At 35.4% G+C, this 24,045-nt stretch overlaps 2 protein-coding genes across 14 annotated transcripts in view; one reads left to right on the forward strand and one right to left on the reverse strand.

Annotated features, from left to right (window-relative positions):
• Positions 1-24,045, reverse strand: part of Dh31-R (Diuretic hormone 31 Receptor) — a 164,979-nt gene that overhangs the window by 2,510 nt on the left and 138,424 nt on the right. For all 13 annotated transcript variants that reach the window (XM_033334238.2, XM_076617947.1, XM_076617946.1 and 10 more), the window contains 8 exons: positions 13,498-13,604; positions 6,504-6,595; positions 4,597-4,723; positions 3,520-3,746; positions 1,821-1,991; positions 1,424-1,547; positions 902-943; positions 723-806 (listed from right to left, as the gene is read on the reverse strand). In XM_033334238.2, the coding sequence (XP_033190129.1) occupies positions 723-806; positions 902-943; positions 1,424-1,547; positions 1,821-1,991; positions 3,520-3,746; positions 4,597-4,723; positions 6,504-6,595; positions 13,498-13,604 (974 nt within the window). The remainder of the gene's footprint in view (positions 1-722; positions 807-901; positions 944-1,423; positions 1,548-1,820; positions 1,992-3,519; positions 3,747-4,596; positions 4,724-6,503; positions 6,596-13,497; positions 13,605-24,045) is intronic.
• LOC117156840 (juvenile hormone esterase) overlaps positions 4,678-24,045 on the forward strand; it is a 36,483-nt gene continuing 17,115 nt past the window's right edge. Inside the window, exon 1 of the mRNA XM_033334231.2 lies at positions 4,678-4,770. Coding sequence (XP_033190122.1) covers positions 4,693-4,770 — 78 coding nt within the window. The 5' untranslated portion in view covers positions 4,678-4,692. The remainder of the gene's footprint in view (positions 4,771-24,045) is intronic.

Here is a 24,045-nt window from a genome sequence, read left to right on the forward strand (position 1 = left end):
TATGGAAGATTCCCTAGAGATTCTTTTGGAAGGCTTACGTAGGTACTGTAAGCTTCCGAAGGTCCAGGGAAACTTCCAAAGTTTTAAACAATTTTTACTGTCTTTCGTTAAAAAGTAAGCTTTCCGTTTTCTCTAGAAAGATTACTTCTTTCTTTCTGTATGCTACAGAATTTTCATGAAAGGCTGTACGTAAGTACTATTTGGTTCTACGAAGAATTTTTAAAAACCTTCGAAGAACTTTTCCAAATCTTTACAAGTGTTAGAAAACTTAGTAATTTTAACAAGATTCTAATAAAGTCTGGAGACATTTCAACGGTTCTTCAACTTTTAATAAACATTGTAGATATAATTGTTTATAATACCTCTAAGGATAAGAAGGAACAATTATAAAACTACACATACTTTCCTCTAGAACTAGGCATTATTTTCTTAACAAGTATTACACAATCAGGATCCAGTCGAAACCTTAAATGATTTCTCAGTGATTAAAGAAAATCAATCTAGTTTGATTAAGAAAAAGAGAAAAGAACAGAGGAGAAAATGAATAATCTTAGCAGTTTACATAGCGTGAACAATTGTGAATGAAAAATATGATATAAACAAGAAAAGAATACAGATGTAAAATACAAGAGATATGGAAATACGAATGATGGTGTTCCATTTAAGGCGCTTTCATTTCTATGGCTGTTATGATTGTTCTACGTCTTGTGAATTTGCCGTACCGAGACGGTGGTAGCTGTGCAAGAATTGGCCCGATTCCGCAGAAGAGCTGTGCCCTCCCATCTTCTCTTAAATTGCGCTATTACCTACGCAAGAGCAACATTTATTAGCGAACAGGTTTTTTTCCTTTCTTTGCATACTAGCTAACTAGAACTGGTGTAGGTGGAATTCTTTTACTTACCTCACCGTTGCAGAAACAGAATAAAATGGCCACGCAGAGACCCTGCAAAAGAATTGTCGGTAATTGAACAAATTTGATATTTATATTTAATATATGTACATGCATATCTAAATCTAATATTCATAATATTTGCCCGTATAAGAAATTTTATATTCTACATTTTTGAACTCTGTGACTTGATAATTTTTATTTGTTCAGTTCTTTTAATTAATTTGAAGATATCGAAAGTATAATGAAAGTTGAAGATTGAATGTATTTAGTACTTTTACCTATACGTTTAAGAAATAGAATTTGAAATAGAATAGAAGAAAAAGAATTTGTTGACATGGTAGGTTTTATTCACTCAGTTCCTTTTGACTAAGTCCTTGAAACTAAGTTGAGGAATATACCAGTGTTCAGTGTCTCGAGAAAATTAAATAATTACATTATGAACTGTGATGAAGTTTGAGTGTAAAGTAAAAGAAGACAGAGTATTGGTCGAATTTGATTTATGTTGAAAAAGAAATACAAAGTCGTTGGTACCTGAAAAGAGGCCGTTATGGCGGAGAGAACTTCGTAAAATTGCTCCCAGGGGTGATTTTTCGGCGGTCTGAAGGGGATGACAAGATAATGTAGGCCCAAAAGAGGTACGAGGAGTAACGTCGCTCTGACAAGAAGAAAAATATTAAGTTATAAATATTAAAGTAGTATTTGTATTAATTTATCATTTGATTATATAAATATCAAATATTAATTAAAGTAATAATTTGTCGATTAAAAAGAACAAAGAAAGAGAGTATCGTCGACTGTCAATAGCATCTTGAAAACATTCCACAATCGATGAACTAAAAGTTGAATAAATTTCTTTAGTTCTAATTACGAATAAAAGAATAATTCTCTTAACTAAACTAGTACACGGAAAGGAATTATAATTAATTACCGAAATGCTTGACGCATAGACCTGGAAGGTTGCGTGCCAATCGTAGGACCAGCTCTCAGTTTCATCAATAGAACTCGAACGATGTTGAAGAGGAAAAGCACGTTCAACAGGGTGGAAACGCAGACTGGGTAGACCAGCACGTTCATATAGTTACCCTCGTTGATCCAACATCTAACATATCAAAGCAGTCTGATATAATCTATTTATAGCGTTGTAAAGAAATTTTCGTTCAAACTACCCATCACAAGATTAAACGCATCGATCAAGAAGAAATATTCATATAACAAGCAATCCGAAGCTCACAACCGAATATTCGATCAAAAGAAATCTTATGAAATGCTAATTGCTTCTTGAAAGCTACCTTCCAGAATATTTCCAAATTTTCTGAAATTCGGCTAATTTCGAGCCCCTGTTCCTAATTTATTTTTTAAAATATCTCACTCTATCGAGTTTCTTGGTTCTATTTGGTTCGACCCTTTCATTGTTGATTTTATAATCCAGTGACAAGACGCTCGATGCTGAAGACATTTTGCGATCGATTGATTTTACGCTATGCGGAATCCGCGGAATTTATGGCCTCAGCGTGGCGAACACGAATTTCATAGAGCGTACTATTACGGTTTTATTGGTCAAAGGTTCGAAAGTTCGTCGTTGACAAGGATCGCGAAATGCGAAATTTGTCTTACACTTTCCTGACGATTAATAAATTTTCTTCCACGTGGTGAAGCAACGTGAACATTATTCAACATAAATATCGTGCTGATCATTAACTCCTATAACAGAATCCCTTTGTTCATTACGGAGTTCGTGGTCTTTGGTAAACGACGCTAATTCAATTGCCATGGTTTTGATCCTTCGATGTACGTCTTTCATGGTGTGTCGTGATGCCGCAGGTACATTCCTACTTGCATCTATCGTATACGTAGCCTATTTGAAATCAGATAGGAGCTTGTTCCTCCCTTTGCAAACACAGTTGTTACGAGCCAGCTGTTTCTATCAAATTTTAGCATATTTATGTAGTTCGATAAATTTGATAAATTTGGATCCCATCGATAGCGTCTTTAATTGGTAAAGTTATTTCGAACGCGAACCAAGACTTATTTCTTTTTAAAGGAAAGTGTATTTTCGAAAGGTAATATGGTTTACAGATTTTGCTATTGGAAATTATTAGAGCAAAACACACGTGTATATCGAAATAACAAAATTCGAAGTTTTCGTAATAGGATTTATGTGATAAATCAACCGTCGTTTGTATTTTTCAATATCTCTCTTATAAAATGTTCCACAAAATGTTCACGAAAAATTCTGTTGGCTATTCACTCTGTAATTTTTGTTATTTATATTTCTTATTTTCCTTTGTATACCTTCTACTGTTTAACGTGTGTCACAGTTTACAAGAAATTTACTGTTTTTCTTTTTATATCTTTTCTGATATTTTCTTCGTTGCACTTTCGAAAAAGATATCCCGAAAATATTCTACCAACAATTCGCTGTACTTTTTACTCTGTAACTTGTATTTCTCTCGTATTATTATCCCATCTCACACTCTTCTTATCAATATCCATTTCCAAGAAACAGAAAACACCATTATTCGATAGCAAAAATTTATGTGCCAAGACGTTAATACGACTATAATTAAGATATTTGCGAGGTGCATATGTCAAATAGCCATTGATTTGATAATTACTGTCGCACTTACTGTCCGGTGTCCGCAGGGTCATCACTGGTCGCCCTTAAAGAGGCATAAATCATGACGATGACCGCAGGTACAGGCCAACCAAGACCCATCAGCCACTTTACTAATTTATGCTCGCTGGTGAAAGCGCTAACGAGCAGGGTGTGCAGATAAAAACCCTCGCACAACATCCAGGCGTAATTAGTAAGTAGAAAGTAATGCAGGATAATGTGTAGCAGCCGACACGTTATCTGAAAATTGTACAATCTGTTCACTTCTATATATATATATCCCTCTCTCTATATATATGTATTGTACAATCGATTCATTTCTTTATTTCACTTTTTTAATTCCTTTGAAATTCCTTATTTTGTACGCATTCAAATACTTTGTACTCTTCCAAGTACTAATTACTAATTACAGATAATAATAACGCTGTACGAATGTAATACAGTAACGCAGATGTGCAAGAATTTCTTTTTCTCTTGTCGTTCTCGAAAATAATCTCATTTCCATTCTATTTGCAATTTAAATTAAACGTGTTATTTAAATCTGGGTATCGTTTTTATTTTTATTATTATTTTATTATTGCCCTCCAACGTTAATTTAATACTCCAATTGCGCAAGCAAGAGAATAACACAAAGGACGTGTAACGCAGTAAAAAATTGTCAAAATATATGTGAGAATCGTTTCGCAATTATCATATCTTCTTTATAAATTCAATTTATAAATTCATCTTATGTAACGCATTATGTTCCAATTGTTACCGATAGTCGGTACATCAGGTTGACGGTCGTACATCGGCGTTTTTATCTTATATCTCGCTTTACTTTTCCACGTTCATCGTTCTGAAAGAGTAATTGGCACATCTAGGTTATGTAATATCCTATCTGAAATAGCCGATAGCCTCCCAAAAAAAATAAAAACCGAGGTGAGGATATTCATTTTCGTGGCCGATTAGCAAATTCAGAACTTACCGAAACGATAATTGCGCTAATTACTGAAACGATACGCCGCGAGACGAAATTCTCGCGTGAGTTACTGGGTCGAGTGCTAAGCAAAGAAAGAACCAAGAGAGAACGAGGGCGCCTCATACGTACCTCATTGTTCAATAGTAAATCCGTGTTCGCGACGATGCATCTATACCACACCAGCCATAGTGCGTTATTTACAGCGAACGAGGCGAACAAGTTCATATGAAGGGTGGTCCTTGCACACCTCAGGGAGCTGTATTCAAAGGAAGGATAATAAAGAAGAAGAAACTTTGTCCCCTGGTAAGAAACATTTCTTTTAATTCTTCGCTTTTGTTTCTTTGTTTCCTTTTTCGCTCTCTTTATAGTTGGAAATTGCTTTTACGTAAAGCGCTTTGGAAATAAAGAAACGAGTTCACATTCGTACGAGAATTTTCCAATACATTTTTGTACCGCGAACATAAATAGGGAATAATTAAAAAGAAAAAGATTAGGCTACTGACAAGCACATCTACTAATATTTCTACGAAATTATTAAACATTCTGTATGCGAAGCAGCAATGTCGTTGCTAGTTAGAAGAGGAAGACAAAAAATGTGTTTTATATAGTTTAGAGTTAGGCGTTTTAAAACACTTGTTGCAAGACTGCTGTAGCTGTGAAATTATCTGTTGCTTTTGTTAAAAAACGCTTGAAATAAATTATATTGCGTTTCAAAGGACTCGTCTGATGGATGCAATTTTACTTTCTAATATACAGGGTGGTTGGTAACTGATGGTACAAGCGGAAAGGGGGTGATTCGCGGGAAGGGCACGAAAGTGCACGCGTACCGAGCCAAAATTCAAAGTCGATTTTCTCGAAAACAAAGCCTCGAACGAAAAATTTTTATTCTATATTTTCGACTTCTTTTTTCGCGTAGAATCACCCCCTTTCCGCTTGTACCACCAGTTACCAACCACACCGTATATGCATCTTTGACATTTTGCGAGAAATTGAGACGACCTTGAGATTTTTTAAATGGCACCGTATATTTTCTTCAACGTTAGCCGACCTAGCTGGACATTCTATGCAAAAAAATTGCATTGCGTTCAAAGTTAACGTGCCAAAGACAAAAAGACAACGTAGATAGAAAAATAACGCTTCGCGTCTCTTTTTTCCTCGTTTTTCATACATTACATTTGACACAGATTAGAATTAAAATATCTTCTAAACTGTTAGTTTTTCGATATAGATAGGTTAATACCTCTTTGTAGAGAATGTCCAGGTGAATCAGCTAACGGTATAAAAATTATAAGGCGTCATTAAAAAGATTCAAAGTTACCTTCGTACACCTCAGAGAATATAAGATATTCGAGAATAAAATTGCATCCATACGACATAATTGGTTTAAAACGTTCCACGATAAAGTCAACAGGTAACGAGTTACTTTAGACAACACTTCTCATTGACTCTGTACGCAGGATGTTTAATTTGCAATATTTGATATAAGAGGCAATATATGTATTTGCAATGGGATGGACGCGTGTTGCGTTGAATGGAATGAGTGGCAGTTAGAAAACATATGTAAGCCAGGTGTTTTTTCCGGACTGTGAAGCCGAAAGATAAATAAATATATTTGAAAAATTCTGTGCAATATATCGTCATAATAAAACATGGTTAACTGAGTAATTAAATTGCAGTAAAAAATAAGGCAAATATTAATGTTCAATGTTTCCACCATAGCAATCTGAAGCATTTTCGTTTATATTTTACATGCAAACAAGTTGACGTATAAATTCCAGAAAACAGAATTCCCCGTGTTTGTTTTACGTGCAAACAGTCGTGGGTGTAAAGCGTGTCACTTTTGCAGAATGTCTCTCGAAACAGACGGACCATCGATTTCCATAATTTCCGCTCAAACACGTTCATTTTAATGTTTATTTTACTAAGAAGAAAAAAGAAAGTATAATAGAGGAGAATAAGAGCTGGGAAGTAACAGGCGTATAATAATAAGAGGAAGGGGAAAAGTAGAAAAAGAAGCAGCACTTTCGTCGACTCACCGGAAGTATGTGAGAATACCTAACGACAGTAGCAACGCTACCAACGATATTGCGTATCCAGCTTCGTAAAGTCCGCTAATTCCTTGCTGCCACTGAAATCGAAATTTATGTCGTTATTAGCGAAATCATTCTCGATAAATTGACTAATAAAATGGGGAAGAAGATACAGATTGATGCGAGAAGACTGATTTCACTGATATATGCAAACCATAGAAATTACCGTCATTTTTTTTTTTTTTTAAATTCCCGAAATATTTTCAATAAGGGATTAGAATAGAAAGATGGACAATTGTAGACGCATACTTTTCATACGAAATACGTTGAACGTGATGCAACGCATCGCGTAATTTACGGCAAGGAATGATCTTGACGATCCAATGAACGCTACATAACGTATAGCATAAGGCAGAAAATAATCCGATTGCACGATCAATTACTTTTGAATGTGACATGTTTATTCTCTCTCTCTCTCCCTCTTTATTTCTATGTAGACAACGCGATCAATGTGGACCATAAGTTACATCGCAGTTGCTGCAGTTGAACAGTTGGTTGTGCGTTGAACGACAACTTTCGCGTCGTCTAATTACATTTATTGGCCTTTAGTCCCGCTGAAATTGAATTGATCTTGCTATTAAGTGCGACCGGTCATACTACTCTTCGTTCGGACAGTTCGTCGCGAGTTTCGAAATTTCCCCATAGGCTTCTCTGCCTACTGTTTCTATCGACTTCCCAATTTGTTTGTGACATTTTTCAAACTCACAGTGAAAGGAACATCCATTTAGAGGACCTGCCGAAGATCGTTTAATAGAATGTCAATGGAATCGTTCGAGGAAAGAAAATCAATAAAACAGCGTTCTAATTATTTATTCTTAATGATTCTTTATAAATTAACGCGAACGTCCGTAATCCTTTCAGCGCTATAACATGACATTTTACGCGGTCAATTCTCAACTTTCGTCTATTTAGTCAGCTACGTTCCGCTATTTCATTACGATTCATTGCAAAGTACAATAGAATATTCTTATGTACATTTTCCAAAGGTAAAATGTGCTTCTACGTATTGTAAATTGACCGTGTAACGACAATCTTTCAAGATGTAGAATATTCCGATCTAACGAGTAAAATTTCACGTTAAGATGCACCGAGCGACATGGAAGTTGAAAGTTTAACAGAAATGTTACACGTTCGTCACACCTTGCAGTCTGGTCTTCCCGTATTCATGCGTTCGATAAATCGTAAATAGCGATTTTTCGAAAGCTTCAAAAGCCTCTCTAACAGCATCGTCTTCTCGCATGTTTCGATGTCGCATGTTTGACAACAAAAATTAATGACAAGATCCACGAGCGGAAGACTCGATGTTTCCACGAATCTCACGAGAATTCCCGGATCCAACGAAAACCATTGAAACAGGATGAAACAGGATAACTGGTTAAAACGTCAACACGATCCTCGTGGACATTCGTTTATAAGGACGTCTCGTCTTATTGCTTCGGCACATGTTTCATTCGTCGTCGAGGGAACCACGAGACTCTCGTCTTTCGTGTTTCTCGCATAAAACGAGGATCATATCGTTGCTCTAACCAAGAAGCAGAAGAAGATTCTCAGTTACCTATATCTTAATTCGTCTTATCCATTTCTTGGGCAGTTTCTTGCACGGAGAAACGAGATCTTCCTCGTTATATCGCGTTTCCCTTCGCTTTCTTTGGTATCGAGATTCCTGTCTCTGGCAACAACGATAATCTTTATAAAGACACTTCACCTCGGTCGTTTCATGCGAGTGTACTTGGCGGTATTACAGATCCCTGAGATATTTTGCTATTAAAATTGCGATTTTCAAAGGAGTGCTTTCTTCTTCTTCTTCCTTCTTGTTCATCCAGTTACCGACTGTTTTATACATTGCGTTTCTCTGCTTTGAGATTTTAAAGTAGCCTTTGATGTTGCTTAAGATGTTTCCAAGACTATTAGCTAGTACATGGTTTTGAAATTTGAAGATTTGAAAATTTATTTTGATCAAATTGAGTCCTCGTTGAATTATCTTATCGTTTAGTTATCAAAGAACCTCTTATTTTGTATTTGAACAAATGCTTCCTGAAATGATTCCTCAAACAGTTTCTAATCCTATTGTTTCAGCACTGTCAATTGCATCTATTTTCGAAATAAGATACGAAGATAATTTATTATCTCCAAATTATATAATAAATTGTTATTTCCCATCTTCTTTTTTTTTTTCAAATAAGAGTTACCCTAGTCTGTCTCAAGGGAGTTCTCGGAATGGTTTTAGTTTCTTTTTAATTCGTTCCTTTTAATGTTGTAGACGAAGGTTTCTTTGCAAAGCGCGTATTACGAGCTATGTACTCGGGATTTTCGAGCTTTATTGGTCGACGAATACAATGCTATAAGATCGAGATCAGTATCGTTTTTATCTTCCGTAAAGAAGAGAATATCGTCTGTCTACGATAAAATCTGTTGGTCTACGATATACGTGCACACTTTCTTGGAAAGTTTGCAAATCTTATGAACTAAACAATGCTGTTGCGCGCTAGATATATAATAAAGCCTATAGATAAAGTGTCGTCGTTAACTTTTAATACCCTATAATGCTCGGTTATTAACAACGATTATTTACCGTGTAGTTTGTAGAGAGAGAGAGAGAGAGAGAGGATTACGTAGTAATAAATTGTCGAGAAGAAAACAAGTAACAGTATCCAGATTTCAAGTTGCCATAAAAAAAGATTGCCTATTCGCATTAAAATATTTAAAGACCCAACATTTCTTCCCGTCGAATGCCTGTCCATAGTCACACTGGATCACACGCTACTATACGAGTGTAAATAAACGGATTCATGCGACGATCGAGCAAAAATGAAGTTAAAAATTCCTTGAGCAAAAATGAAACAACGCGTTAAAAGGTAAAAAGGTACCCACAAACAGACAGATTATTATTAACACTCGAGACATCGTACATTTTCTAACTAGTAATATTTATGAACGTAGCAATATTTATAAAAAATGCCATTACGTTTTATTCTTTCGTGGGCTGGCAGGAGGGACATTTAAAAAAGTACTTGCGATAAATGCGAAATACGTCTACCCATAAATACGTAGATATCTCGATATATGAACAATGGATAGTTGACCATAAATATGGAAGATATGAGAAAGTAAATTCGACGTTCGATGGAAGAAGCAGTAACCGGGGGCAAAGTCAAAAGTTGCATTGCTCCATGAAAGAATCGGGAAGGTTGCAAATAACCGAGCAACAAAAGCTCCTATTCAACGTAATATCTCGAACGAAACGGTACCGTTTGTTTTATTTTCGCCGCGGACATAATTTCCACCGTCCGATACTACATCGTCACGTTCGATCGTAAATTCCGCGATTTGTATCGGATATTAAAATTCCTGCTGAAAGGAGTAGCTGAACGGAGAAAGGTAAAAGCGTAGTGAAAGAAGGAAGAAGGAAGAGAGGGCCTTTTTTTTTAATCCACACCTGTTAAGTTTGTAGAGGTTTATGCGTAGAGGATGGTTGGTCGATGAGGTTTAATGGACGAGATTGCTCGTTGTTGAAACCGTCGAATATATTTAAAATGATAAATTAGTATACAGATAATGTTCGCAAAAACGCTCGCATTAACCGATTCGCTAAGACAGTGTATAAGTCGTAAAATGGGATCGCTAATGACTCGTTAATTAGATCGCTGATACTTCGTTGATAACTGGTTGATAACTGATCGACAACTGACTGTAACCCATTTCCTTGCGATCGCATCCGCTGATTTATACCGGTCCGGGGAGAGTCGGAAAATTCAAGTTCGTCTTTGTTCGACGGTTGCACGTAGCGGCGACATTGTTTTGCTCGGAGTTTATTTATTCTTACATTACGTGTATCCTAAAGATCTTGATACTCCGAGGCAAAACGACAATATGATTTGAATTGTCCTCTGACTCATGTGCCGCTACAAGTTCTTTATTGCCAACCTCGAATGGTTTCAGGTTAAAGGTAGAAGAAAGTGCAGGACATGTTCGATTGAGACGAAGATCGTTTCTTGTATATGGTCGCTTAATGGTCTTCGCGTACTTTACAAGGAAAACATTTTCATTGATATAAAACGCTACACAATTTCATTGGAATTTTCTGTTCCATGAAATTCACAGTTGTTTTGTTATTGGTTTATACGTCGAAGAAATACGTTGTTGTTTACGATTAACAATTTCACGATTGACCAAATAAGCGGTCCATCGTTGCATCTTCGAGTCTCAGTGTTTTGGAATTTTTCCATCACAGCTGCCTTATGTCAATGTCTAAAATCGAAATTATGTTAATGTCGGATCAGTGTCTCGATGATTTTCTCCCAACACAAAACTAATTTGCGAAAGAATTAATTTTTTTCTTTCTTTTCATTTCAACGAAAAATTAAAGTAGGAGGAAAAATGGAACAAAAGGAATCTTCTCTGGTCCACCGTGTTCTGTTAGTATCATTTGCTATCTTCGTGCACTTATTTCCCACTTTCGTCCTATAGTGGCAGCTTCTATTCGATGCGAGTACCACGATCGCTCGTCCTGTGATGCGTTTTTCCTTTATTACTGCGACTGTCAAGCTAGCACGTTTCCCTTTTCGTCGTCATCCCCTTTGATCCCCGATCTTATTCCCTCGTTTAAATCACACCGCTATCAGGAGAATAATCCTCTACCCTCGAGGCTGTCGTTCAACGCGTGTCGCTCGAGAAACGACGAGCATTCCCATTCATGATTGCACCTTGATATTATTTATAACAGTATCGTCGTGCCATTTTATCAACACGTTCCGATATTTAATTTCCTTTTGCGTAGGAAATTATCTATAAAGTTGTTAAGGTCCGATTACATACTCTGATATTTTCTACTTTTTTTTCTTTAATGTTAAAACACTATATTTATTCTTTCGGCTGTTACTAATATTAAGAAAATTATATCGATAAATCAAGGAACAAATTAATTTAAATAAATTTCAATTTTATATATGTTCCTTAGTATTATATATATTTAATTACTATGACTGCTTTTCCTACTTTTTTTTCTTTAATGTTAAAAGACTATATTTATTCTTTCAGCTCTTAGTAATACTAAGAAAATTATATTAATAAATCAACGAACAAATCTAATTTGAATAAATTTCAATTTTATGTATGTCTCTTAGTATTATATATGTCGGAGATGGAAGGACATCGGGGTTTCCCTTTTGGAATGTTGGGGAAAACCCCAATACCCTAGTCCAGACTTTTACTATAGCTGCACTTAAGTAATAAAACTAAGAAATAGTTTTAACGTTCTAATCCGATTTTACGACGATGGGTTTAGGCTCGAAGTGACATAACGGGTCATTGGACGTAGCCACGGTCAAGGGAGGGACTTATACCTGACACAGGTATGGAATAATTATATAGCTCTCCTTAAAACCAAAGATCGACCCGAGAGATGGAGTGAAGAATATATAAGGGCAGTTCCACTTGGACTGCGTTTGAGTCTATTCAGAGCAGTACTACTTGCACGTTGAGTGACACCAGGATCGTGTATCACATCGCATTCGTCGTCCCGCTGGCCGTGGATGCGTTATCGAACCTGAATTCATTGTCATCGACATCTTGACCATCCGATCGCCGCTATTACTTGTAGTCTCTTGTAATAACCACGTTTGTACCAATAAATATCAGCTATAACCGCGATGGCAAATTCGAGCGAAGGTTCGTCAGACGCCCAAAATTCCAACCCTACCCCGACATATGTATTTAATTACTATGACTGCTTTTCCTACTTTTTTTTCTTTAATGGTAAAAGACTATATTTATTCTTTCAGCTCTTAGTAATATTAAGAAAATTATATTAATAAATCAACGAACAAATCTAATTTGAATAAATTTCAATTTTATATATGTTTCTTAGTATTATATATATTTAATTACCCTTTTTTCGTATTTCTACCGATTTCCTTTAATCTTTCTCTTTAGTTCTCCTTTTCGTGCATAGTTGTGAATTCTTCCCCTCCATTGTTATTCTCTCTATGTGTTACGCCGGGCCTCTCTGCCTGGCCCAGGTCACACACCGCGGGCCAGACGGACACCAGATGTCCGCTTTTCCGTACGGCGTACCCTCAATATCCTTAAGCACCCGTCATAAACCCGAGTCACTTGCCTGCTAAGGTCCTTCAAAACAAACAAACATCTGTGTCCGAAGCATTTCTAAAGACTATTGTCTACCACGGCGGGACAAGGGAAAGTTAGTTTTCTCACGTGCGCTGCAACTTTCCTCCCACTAACCACTTTCTCTCGAGGGCGGTTAAGACCCTTCGATTAACCAATTAACAGCGAAACCTGTTTCCCTCACTCTCTTAACTAACATCGGCACCAACAAATCCGATGGTCCCGTGCGCTGGACACACCCATCCTTAGCTTTCCTCCGACACAGCATCGTCACTCAACTTCACTTCTTCTACATCGTTGGAAAAGTCAACTACTAAGTATACGCTAATGCCCAGCGGGGCAGTCTAAGCATAACGCGAGAGTCGGTCTCGGTATTGTCGAGCATACATTTCCTCTCCTAAATATCTCATAGCGCTACGTCCACTAATACACTAAATCTAATTATAAGAGCCCTGCTCTAACGCACATATCTATCTTAGCTTCGTGCGACAAGTTGTTAATTACTTATTTCTCTACGTCAGTGTAATCTAAGTGCTGGAAACATATAATTTATAATTCTGTGAATCACAGGGTTATACAACCTCAATCACCCCTATTATCTCAACGGAAATCAGGGGATCGATCAATTCGTGGTGTCGATTGTTATAATCGTAACGGGGATTTACGACCCCCGTTGACGTCTCTCCTTGCGATTACGTCTCCCCGCGATTGGTCGAACAAACACTATGCATTTTTATAATGATACATTCATAGCATTGCCAAATGACATTACGTAGGATGTAACGTATAAGATAAACATTTTTGCTGCTTCACTTACACTGAGATCTTGCAGGTTGACGCATGTCGTGTAGTTGCTCCACACTTGGTCAGATACTGGATGTCGAAACCAGGTACCGTTCGATTCGCAATATTTATGTGCCTGCACTGAAACAAAAAGATTCGTACGCCACGATTTAACTTTTCTTCTTCGATCGAGTAATTCTTGAAATTCTTCGAATTCTTCGATTAAATAATCTATTCCGATTCTTTTGTCGATATTTCGACAGCTACGTTAAACTTTATTACATTTTCAATAAACGTCATGCACGCGGAACTGTATATTAAAAATATCGTAAGACATACAGATATGAAATATATTTGGCGAGAATCCAAGGAAAATAGAGAACGTTGAAAACTTGAATTTCCATCACGTCGAAATGACAATTTTTTCCCGAAAATATTGAAACATGATACCCAAGTTTTGAGAATATTAAAACATTCTATTGTAGGAATATGGAAACATTAAAATATCAAAATACGAGAAAACAGAAATATACAATATTATAATTTCTTCTCTGATTTCTGCAGGACGAATTTCATTTGGATGAAAACATCGCCAATATTCGATCCTTCATATTCTACGTCTCAAAGAAACTCGTATGAAAAATTCTACCGAAGAAAGCGACGACGACACATGGAAATTCTCTCGAAACGTTCTAACCCGTTCCATTTTACGCGTCGGAAAGGCAAATCGAAAGTAGAAGGTAAAAATGGCTATAAATGGTATCGCGTATTACGTTTGCATTTACGATAAATATCACACGTATACGCATATGCAAACGACAAACGCAAATTAAAAATCGAATACGCCGTTGTAAAGGAACACCGATGGTTAGTTCTTTCGATATTCACGAGACAATTTCGTTGGATCGATTTAATTAAGTCTGGCACGAATTTTATTTCCCTCGTGAAGCATTAAAATGAAAAAAAGAAAGTCGTTATAATATACAAAGGGAACTCTCTTATCCTCTCTAACTCTTTAGAAAATGAACGAAAAAATTTGCGTTCAGTGGATAAGGCGCAGGGGGAAAAATATCTTTTTTAATATTTGCACGTCTAAAGCCTCGCATTTGGATTTTTAACTCGACGATCATTTCCGCAATCTAATCGGATAATCTGTCACATCGTAGATATTTCACAACGTGTATCGGCAGTTTTTTATTAAATCTTATCAAAATTATTTATAAAACGAGAGAAAATACGATAATATACTCGAACTATCGATAAAAAGCTACGCAACTCGTAGCAAAGAAATTAAATTGAAAGGCAAAAACGTGTGTAACGCGCAAAAGTATATAATTTGTATAAATATACATATTCCATACGGATGTATGTATTTCATAAAACGTCATTAAAATCTCCAAAAAAAATGCATCGTTGTAACTCTATGTAACTCTTTTATGAAAGATAATGAATCGAGCTTTTTGCGCAGAAGGTTTCGTTCTGTCTGAAGAGATCCGTTTTTAGAAAGCTTCTCCATCGCACAGCGTGATTACTCTGGTAGCTGTAACGTCAAAAAATCTGCGAACGTTAAATCGTGAAAAATAAATAGGATGCAAAGAACGTAAATAAATAGAATAGAAAAGAATAAATAGAATATAAATTGGTGCGAAACTTGCACCGGTTGCGTTATAAAAACATGTCCATGTGCATTCTGTTTATTTCTTCGCGTTTCATCTCGAAATTCCCTCGAAAAAAAGCTTCAAAAGCTCTCCTGTATATGTACGATATATATTGTATAAAAGTCACGTTTTTAACCGCAAGGAACACGCCGACGTGCATCAGTTGCACAAAGGACAGCAAAGGATGTGCGAAGAGAAAATCTTTGCAGAGAGCAAGGAACTCGTAAAGCTTTCGAAAAGCTACTTCTGACATGAAAACGTATTACTGTCGGATGTATCAAGAATTCACGTTTTGCTTTAAGGTCCCTTTCTCAAACATTTAAATTAACATTTTTCATTAAAGCACGTCCGAAACGATGATATTTCCTTTACTTTGCGTTCTTCGCTCTGAAACTGTGTAATTTCTGCTTGAGATATTTCGTGATATTCGGTTGAACGAAGAAGTAGAGAATGCAACTTCGTATTCTTAGTTTTTTTTTTATTATTTAATTTGTACTTTACAATTTGTCCAGCTGGACATTTGGTAAATTGTTCCAACTTAATTGTTAAATAACATGTGGATGGCTACCCCTAGTGGGATAACATCTTCGAATTTGATTATTTTACTTCTTTAGTGAGGTGAGTGTCCGTATTCTTAGTGACGTGAATTTGCGTGGGAAGATAATTTGCGTAAAATTCGTCACGGATCCTCTCCATTTATCGCTCATCTTAATATTTTACATTAATTATACGATGCCCTGTTAAGACGAAGTTAAGAATTTTGCGGAAAGAAGATCGTAATATATCAAACACAGATATTACAGTTGCTATTTAATTATTGATATTAATAATAATAACTGCATAATAATTGCTATTTCTATATTGCATATAATTGCTAATTGCTATTGCATATAGTTGCTAATTTCTTTATTTGGTTATCTTAATAATTCTATCTTCTACTCGGAAACGTTTCACAAAAGAAAAATTAACATTTTGAGTAAGTAAATCCGAGGTGATTTAAAATGCCTGGATGTTAATAATGCAATCAAGATTTATTATTCATTCAACGTTGTTGAATGACTTACGGCGGTACATTTGTACACCTTATGCTATACATATGTATCTCTCAATTTAATGGCGTGTTCCATTAACGACACGAAGAGCAAACTAGCAAAATAGCGAAGAACATTATTTACGAACGTAAGGTAATTTACATGTTCATTTGATTCGAATGAAATGTGCAAATTACAGAATGTTGAAGAAGCTTTAAAAAATAAGGAATGTTAAACTTGGAAAAAAGCTTGTTGTGAATATCGCGAGAGAAGATTGTCACAGCCACGAGAGAGATATTAATTAAAATTTTTTTCATTCATTTCCACGGAAACGTTACAAGTTTAATGAAATTCCAATTATATTTCTGCGTTTCTATCTGAATTCTAATTATATTTTAATTATTTTTTATTAGTTTCGCGGAAAAGATGAATCTCTTTAGCGAAAAGGCACAATGTAGCGCTAGCAGAGTTAGTGATAGATTAATAGAAATAAAAAAATAAGTAACAATTAAGAAGAAGCAACTGAGCTGTGATATTAAGAAATAAAATAGAAAAGTTAGAAAATCTGTCTAAGATAGATCGACCAATTATATATCAATCTTGCGATGGAGTTAATGAAATTCATCATCCTATTAACTCTGATAGCCATAAGCGGTGCGTCGTTGCACAGTGTTTAATTTAACAGCAAGCAATTTCGCATTCTCGTAGAGGATACGTTTAATTATATGAAATGAATTAAATTTGAAATTACAAATTAATCTCTACATCCCATAGAAGACATAAAAGTTCCCATAACAGCAAAATTTATTTTACTGCTGTGTTGGCTGAATTATAGTTGATGCAATCGAAGAAATACTGTTAGATAAACAAGGTTTCCACCTACAACTTGTTCTCATCGACTTGCAAACTGGACACTTCAAACTATCTATCTATAATTGAAATCAAATCAATGCACGATGCTCGAAGGACGATTATTATATAGGAAACAGAATAAGACTACGCTACCAATGATTTCTGGTGCTTGGCACTGAAATTAATAACAAAGTATTCGAGATCGACCGTCTATTACGAAAATGGTTCTTTCTTCTTTTACAACGATTCTTTTCTTCTCGATTCCCATTGTTACATAGTAAAAACGTAATTTCTCGAAGAGAATGTATCGCGCAGCAATTCGAAGAACATGCTTTTACTACGGTTGAGTTCGATCGTTGCAACTGCGGAACAGGTGATAGCATCGAGATATAAAGAAAGAAAATAACGTACCGTAAAATTAATTCCAACGTTAGCTGTTGTTTAAAGGAATTAAGTGGCCGCGAAGTTTGAAAGGTTAATTTTACCATTTTGTAACTTGATGCGTTTTCGTGTAAATCGATTCGATAAAATTACACAAACCAATTTATACGAGATAATTATTTAGTGGTATATTTACCGTAGCGTGAATGTAACAGAACAGCCGTGAAAGCGAATATACGATAGCACTGAATCTTTTAATTAACGTAGAAATTTGATATAATAATACCTGAATTTAATCGCGTGACCGATTTATTCGCTAACAATTTTAGTTTTGTATACCTGACAATTTTCGATTATTTTTTTCTTTATTTTTTACCAATTACAAGAACCACGTAATTTGGAGGAAAATGAAGTGCAAGCAGATAACGGACGTATTATATCGGATAAGAGAATGGACGTGTAAAACTAAGCAGTGCAACGGATTTTTGTTACATGTGTATTTCACGATAAAAACTTTTCACGATAAAAAATGCATCGCGCAATGGATAGAATGCTAAAACAGTTAGATAACAATAAATCTGACGCATACAGTTTGCTTTATTACGTATATTACACGTATATTTATGTGCAGTAGACGTGCGAAAGCGTAAATCGTGCGATAGCCTTAGACGTGTCGGACGGTTCACAGATAGCGACAGAATTTATATCTTGCGAAACCATCGTCAACGATTCCCAGCATTCCCAGCATTCCCAGCATTAAAATCGTAGATAAATGTAAATAAAATTGTTCTTCGTTCTTTCTTTTTTCCTCGTTATATCCTCCGTCACTTTCTCTTTCTTTGTTTATCTTATAAAATTTTCATCAACGATTTCCACACAGAGTGGTAAATGCGAATAAAACCTTTTTCCATTCCTTCTTTTTTATTCTCCTTCCTTCCTCGTTCTCTTGTTTAAACACTCTTCCTATACATTTACATACGTTTGTCTCTTTTATAATCTTTCTGCACTACTTACCCCGTGAAACTCCTCTCAACGATTTTCGTACGATTCTGTTTTTCTTTTTCTCGCAAGACTACGTTCTGCAATATTTTATACAGTTTTGTTGTAAGAGTTTTGCGCTTCACGTATGACAACAAAAATTGTTCACTTTAAGGAAATGGCATAATTTGAAAATGGTAGGAGACGATGGAAATAAATTGGAGAAAAAGTAAAATAATTTGGAAAATGTTTAATCTTTTCATCGTTTAATTTCCCATCTCTATATATTATTTGATCGTTTGTACGTTGAAAAGCTAATTAAGATAAATAAATTATTGTAAGTATATTATTAGGTATAAAATAGTGTATTATTATTAAAAACAATTAGTCGATTATTGAGGTATTGATTATTCGATGTTACGCGCGATTAACGATCGATCATATGTTAATTTTTCGTATTCTTCTATTCGTCAAGAAAAAATAAAAATGCAAAAGAGGAGGAAAGTTGGAAGAGGAAATTATCAGGGAACTATTCTATGTAGATATACAGTTTCTTGACTAATTTGACGATCAGTTACATCAACATAGTTACGAAACCATTTCCTGTCCTATTTTATACCGTTAGGATTGCAATCGAATTAGCAATGAAATCGAATAATTTTTTTTGTAAGATGGAATTATCAAAATCAATTAAGATTAAATAGTAGGATGATTTTAAATAATTCTAACTTTCTTTTTAAATAATTTTAAATCTATCAAATTATTTTATTTATTATACTCCCTTTCTTTCAGTAAAAATAGAACAATAGTCAAAATTTTCGATATCGAAACAATTTCGATTTAATCTAACTAACTAAGTAATTAATTAAATGACACGAGAATAAAGAAATCATCTTCTTCGCCACGATTTTCGAATTTGCATGGTTACATAATTTCTATTTATCATTTTAAGTCACGAGTCGTTTCAAAGACTGATTTTCGTCAGTTATACATAATCAGCATCAGCGTGTGAACTGTCGTAATGTTTTCTCATATGTGAATTCTTAAAGTGGCCTCTCCGCGATAAAAATTCTTTATTCTAAAGCGAACATGACGTAAACGCCGATCTATCGCCGAGCTGGCGAAAAAAGCAAGAGTTCAAGAAATTGAGAAATCAAATTAAATATCCGTGTCGCAAAGCGAAACGTTTAATTGGTTTCTAATGAATTTCCAGGCGATCTTAAGACGTCAGATCGTGGATGGAGGAAAAGAGTAATTTCCGCTTCACTTCCGCCATTAATCAAAGAGGTAAACGGAAAACCTGCAAGTACCTCGATCACCGGTTTCTTGATCGTGTTGATTAATAATCGAGGGAATAATTCTTAGTCCGTAAGGGCGTCAAAGAATTTGGAAGAAAAGATCGCGGTTCATTGAAGATTTGTTAAACTTGGGAAGAACGAATTCGATATTGATTGGATTGCTAACCGCCGGCTCTTTTGAGATTCTTCCAATGGATTCTTATGGATTTTTTAAAAGGTTAATCTCTACAGAAGCTACGAGACGTCTCATCGGATTGTAATTCCGAAGAATCGTGATTCTAAAATTATTGAAAGACCCGGTGAAGCATAGTTTTTCACGAGGAATTTAAATAAGTCAATGGAACTCTTGGTTAGTATGATAGATATAAAAATCCGTAAATAATAAAGATCGATTTTATGTTGAACGTTTCATGTGGATTGAAACTTCTTTCGTTCGCAAAACGAAGACAAGGGAAAAGTCAAATATTCTCTTGCTCTGATTGTTTCTTGTGTAATAATTAGCGATGATATTTCAATTGTTTGAAATTGCCATTGTGCTGTTTTAAAACATACTGAAACGAAATATTTTATTGAAAAAGGATTCTTCCTATACTCGAACGTATCAAAAGTAATCGAAATGTGTGATGGACTTTTATTTCAAGCTTCTTCCTCTCCGGTGCATCGAAATTGAACCGAACTCGGTTCAAGAGAGGAGGCTCGTTGAAATTTAGCTCGTCGAATGCGATTTTCTACCCGGCGTTGGCCATTTACTTCAATCGCTTATTTCCTTAACGTGCTCAGACGTAATCCGTACCTCTGTGAAATGGAATCTTCATGGAGTGAAAATGCTAACGAAGGAACGCGATCGATAAAATTGGTATACATAGCAGATAACCACCGAGAACAAGAAGTAGAAACTTTCTCTTCTCCTTTCCACTCCTTTTGAAAAGTAGAGGCCCTCAGGTGAACGATATACAGCAATAAGTCAGTAAAAATGACCATCAGAAGTAACTCGTTACTTACTGACTTTATAAAAAAATCTTTGAAATGAAATTGATTGCACTAGAGCAACCTGACCAGATGAAGATATAGTTTGATTTTTGCAAAAGAAAGACACGTTTTTCTTTGTCTTTCATACGTTAAACTTGACAAATGTAAATTAAAATATCTTCTAAACTAATCATCAATTAGGTTAATACCTTTTTGTAGAGGCTGTCCGATTGGATCGACTAATGTTATAAAGAGCGTGTAAGGTGCCATTTCAGAAGTTCAAGGTTACCTCGATATCTCATGAAATATAAGGTATTAAAAAATCGAACTTCAGCTGATCAAGTATCTCGAGTACAACAAATTTTATTTCAAACACTTTTTGACAAAATCAATAGATAACGAGTTGTTTCAGCTGGCCATTCTTACTGACCTACCCTGTATATTGTATAACAACATCACGGTGTTAGAATTGATATTTCAGAGTTTTCAATATCATTGTACACGCAGAACTTTGTCAGCATTGTACATTGTCAATATAATATCGACAATATTCATTTGCAAACTGCATTTTTCTCATATGTTCGATATTTATTGACAACATAGTATTTTACAATATACAGGGTGGTTGGTAACTGGTGGTACAAGCGGAAAGGGGGTGATTCTACGCGAAAAAAGAAGTCGAAAATATAGAATGAAAATTTTTCGTTCGAGGCTTTGTTTTCGAGAAAATCGACTTTGAATTTTCGCTCGGTACGCGTGCACTTCATCGCGTCTCGTTATAACGGATCTCACTGTAGAACGTTGTCTCGATTGACGTTATTTTTTTAATTTTTTAAATTTAAAATTTTTAAATCTTTATTCTATATTTTCGACTTCTTTTTTCGCGTAGAATCACCCCCTTTCCGCTTGTACCACCAGTTATCAACCACCCTGTATATTGATTCGTCTAGGAGCTTCCTAAATTTCTTGAAATCATGGACTTTGTTGCCATTCTTTACCTTTTATTCTCGCTCTAAGAGGATCGTACTTTATATCACAGTATTCTTCGAGTTCTTCAAATTTACCACCATCAAATTTACCAGATTACATCTGCATTTTGATTAAACGGGCAACAAACGCCACTATTTCGATCTGTCTTCGACTTGGACACTTAGAGCTGCCCTTTTACCGATATTTATCGAATCGGTTGCGATTGTTTTCGCAATGCAAATACGGGCATAAATCAAGAAATGGTAATCGTCACGATTATGGTAAAAGTTCTCGTCCGTGATTTAACCAATCTCATAGACTTGGTATTCTACGGAAGTTTTGTCATTGTTTAAGGATACGCGCGAGTTTTATTGCCTCCGTTTAGTTAAGCAGAACCGAGACGGATCAAGAGTGGCGATTTATTGTTATTGTTAGTGTATAGTGTATAGTGTATAGTGTATAGTGTATAGTGTATAGTGTATAGTGTATAGTGTATAGTGTATAGTGTATAGTGTATAGTGTATAGTGTATAGTGTATAGTGTATAGTGTATAGTGTATAGTGTATAGTGTATAGTGTATAGTGTATAGTGTATAGTGTATAGTGTATAGTGTTAATAGCACGAGACTTAAAGGACAGTGTTGTCTCTGTTACAAAAACACGCACGTTTCATGTTAATTGGTGAAGTAACTTTACATGTGAGAACGACGAATATAATTTCTCTTTAATTGACACAACGTTGAAATCTTCAACAAATACAAAATCGTAACAATAATACACGAGCGAAATTATGCATGGATAGCCTGGCAGATTGCTTGGTTTCGTTATTTAAAAGACAGCACCGTCGACAACGTGTAATTTGTGAGGAACGTCGATGATTTATAGAGGGTGTTGGTGGTAGTTTTCTTAGAGCTAGTTGAGGAGTGAATCCAAAATGGATCTTGGTATACGGTGGCGAGCATTTAAATAGGAACGTCTAGCTTCCATAACTCGCGTGAAATATGACCATTCATTTCGAAATTAATATTATTACACTGTGTGGGATGAATTGTTTCTAGAACTGCTACTGTGTATTCGTTCAAAGGACGCATTGTGTTCTACGTTAAACTTAGATTAAAATAGTTTCTTCTGTAATCCTCTTGCATATTCCGTTGAAAATTCCTCTGTCCTTTGAACGTGTTCTCCACCGATGGTGTTACAGCGACATTGATAATACGAACAACATGTTATAACATTTACAGGACATGTCGAAATCGTTATTTTTCTATTAATATCTCGTACGCTTAAATCAATCAACATCGTTTACGAGGTACGGTAAAATGTTGTTGGTAAAAGACAGTGTTTTATACACTGCATAAATCATGTTTAACGCAAAGCGCAGCCATTAATATGAAAGAACAGGTTTCATTGAAATGCAAAGCTTACCGGTTTATCACGTCATTGACCGTAATTGAATGAAGATTCAATGTTATGATCACCGCCGGCCGCATGTTGATTTCATTGAGAAAATTCAATTCGAGTCTTTACGTTCTCTTTCCTACACAATTCGTAACGATCACATGCCATAACTATGATCTGTTCTTAACGACCCTCGGATTTTCTACTTAAACTCACAACTGACGTTACATTTAACACTAAAATTTCGAACAGCTACATAGACTGACCAGAAATTCCTCAGCTTTTTAAACATAATACTCCATTCAGAAAGTTTCCATTATTTCGCTTATCTTTGTAGCGTAGAGCACTAACTATTGATATAGCTACTACTCTAAAGGTTATTTAAGTAGCCGTATTAATCGTATCTGCAAACATGCCAATTCGCTCGTTCATCTGCTCTTTTTGCGATTCGCTCCTCCTGTTTAAGAAACACGTGAAACATACAAGACGTATGAAACGTATGCGATTTACTATTAATTGTTAATTATCTAACGATGAATTTTCCCATACTCTTTATAATTCATTACATTTCCCTATTAAGTTTCTTATTTCAATTTTTTAATACTCCGATGGTAACAACTCCTACTGTTTTAAACTGAACTCTTAAGGAAACCATGCTACTATGGGATGATCCAATATAATTTATATTTAAGGTGCAAGCGTTTAAGGTACATATACAGGGTGGTTGGTAACTGGTGGTACAAGCGGAAAGGGGATGATTCGACGCGAAAAAAGAAGTCGAAAATATAGAATAAAAATTTTTCGTTCGAGGCTTTGTTTTCGAGAAAATCGACTTTGAATTTTGGCTCGGTACGCGTGCGGTACGTTATAACGGATCTCACTGTAGATCGTTGTCTAGATGGAAAAAATTAAAAAAAATTTTATTCTACATTTTCGACTTCTTTTTTCGCGTAGAGTCACCCCTTTTTCGTTTGTACCACCAGTTACCAACCACCCTGTATACGTACGAGTGTTACCAAAGTGATAAAAAAATCTTTGGTATAAAACTT

This window comes from Bombus vancouverensis, chromosome 4 (genome assembly GCF_051014615.1).
Source record: "Bombus vancouverensis nearcticus chromosome 4, iyBomVanc1_principal, whole genome shotgun sequence".
Taxonomy (NCBI): domain Eukaryota; kingdom Metazoa; phylum Arthropoda; class Insecta; order Hymenoptera; family Apidae; genus Bombus; species Bombus vancouverensis.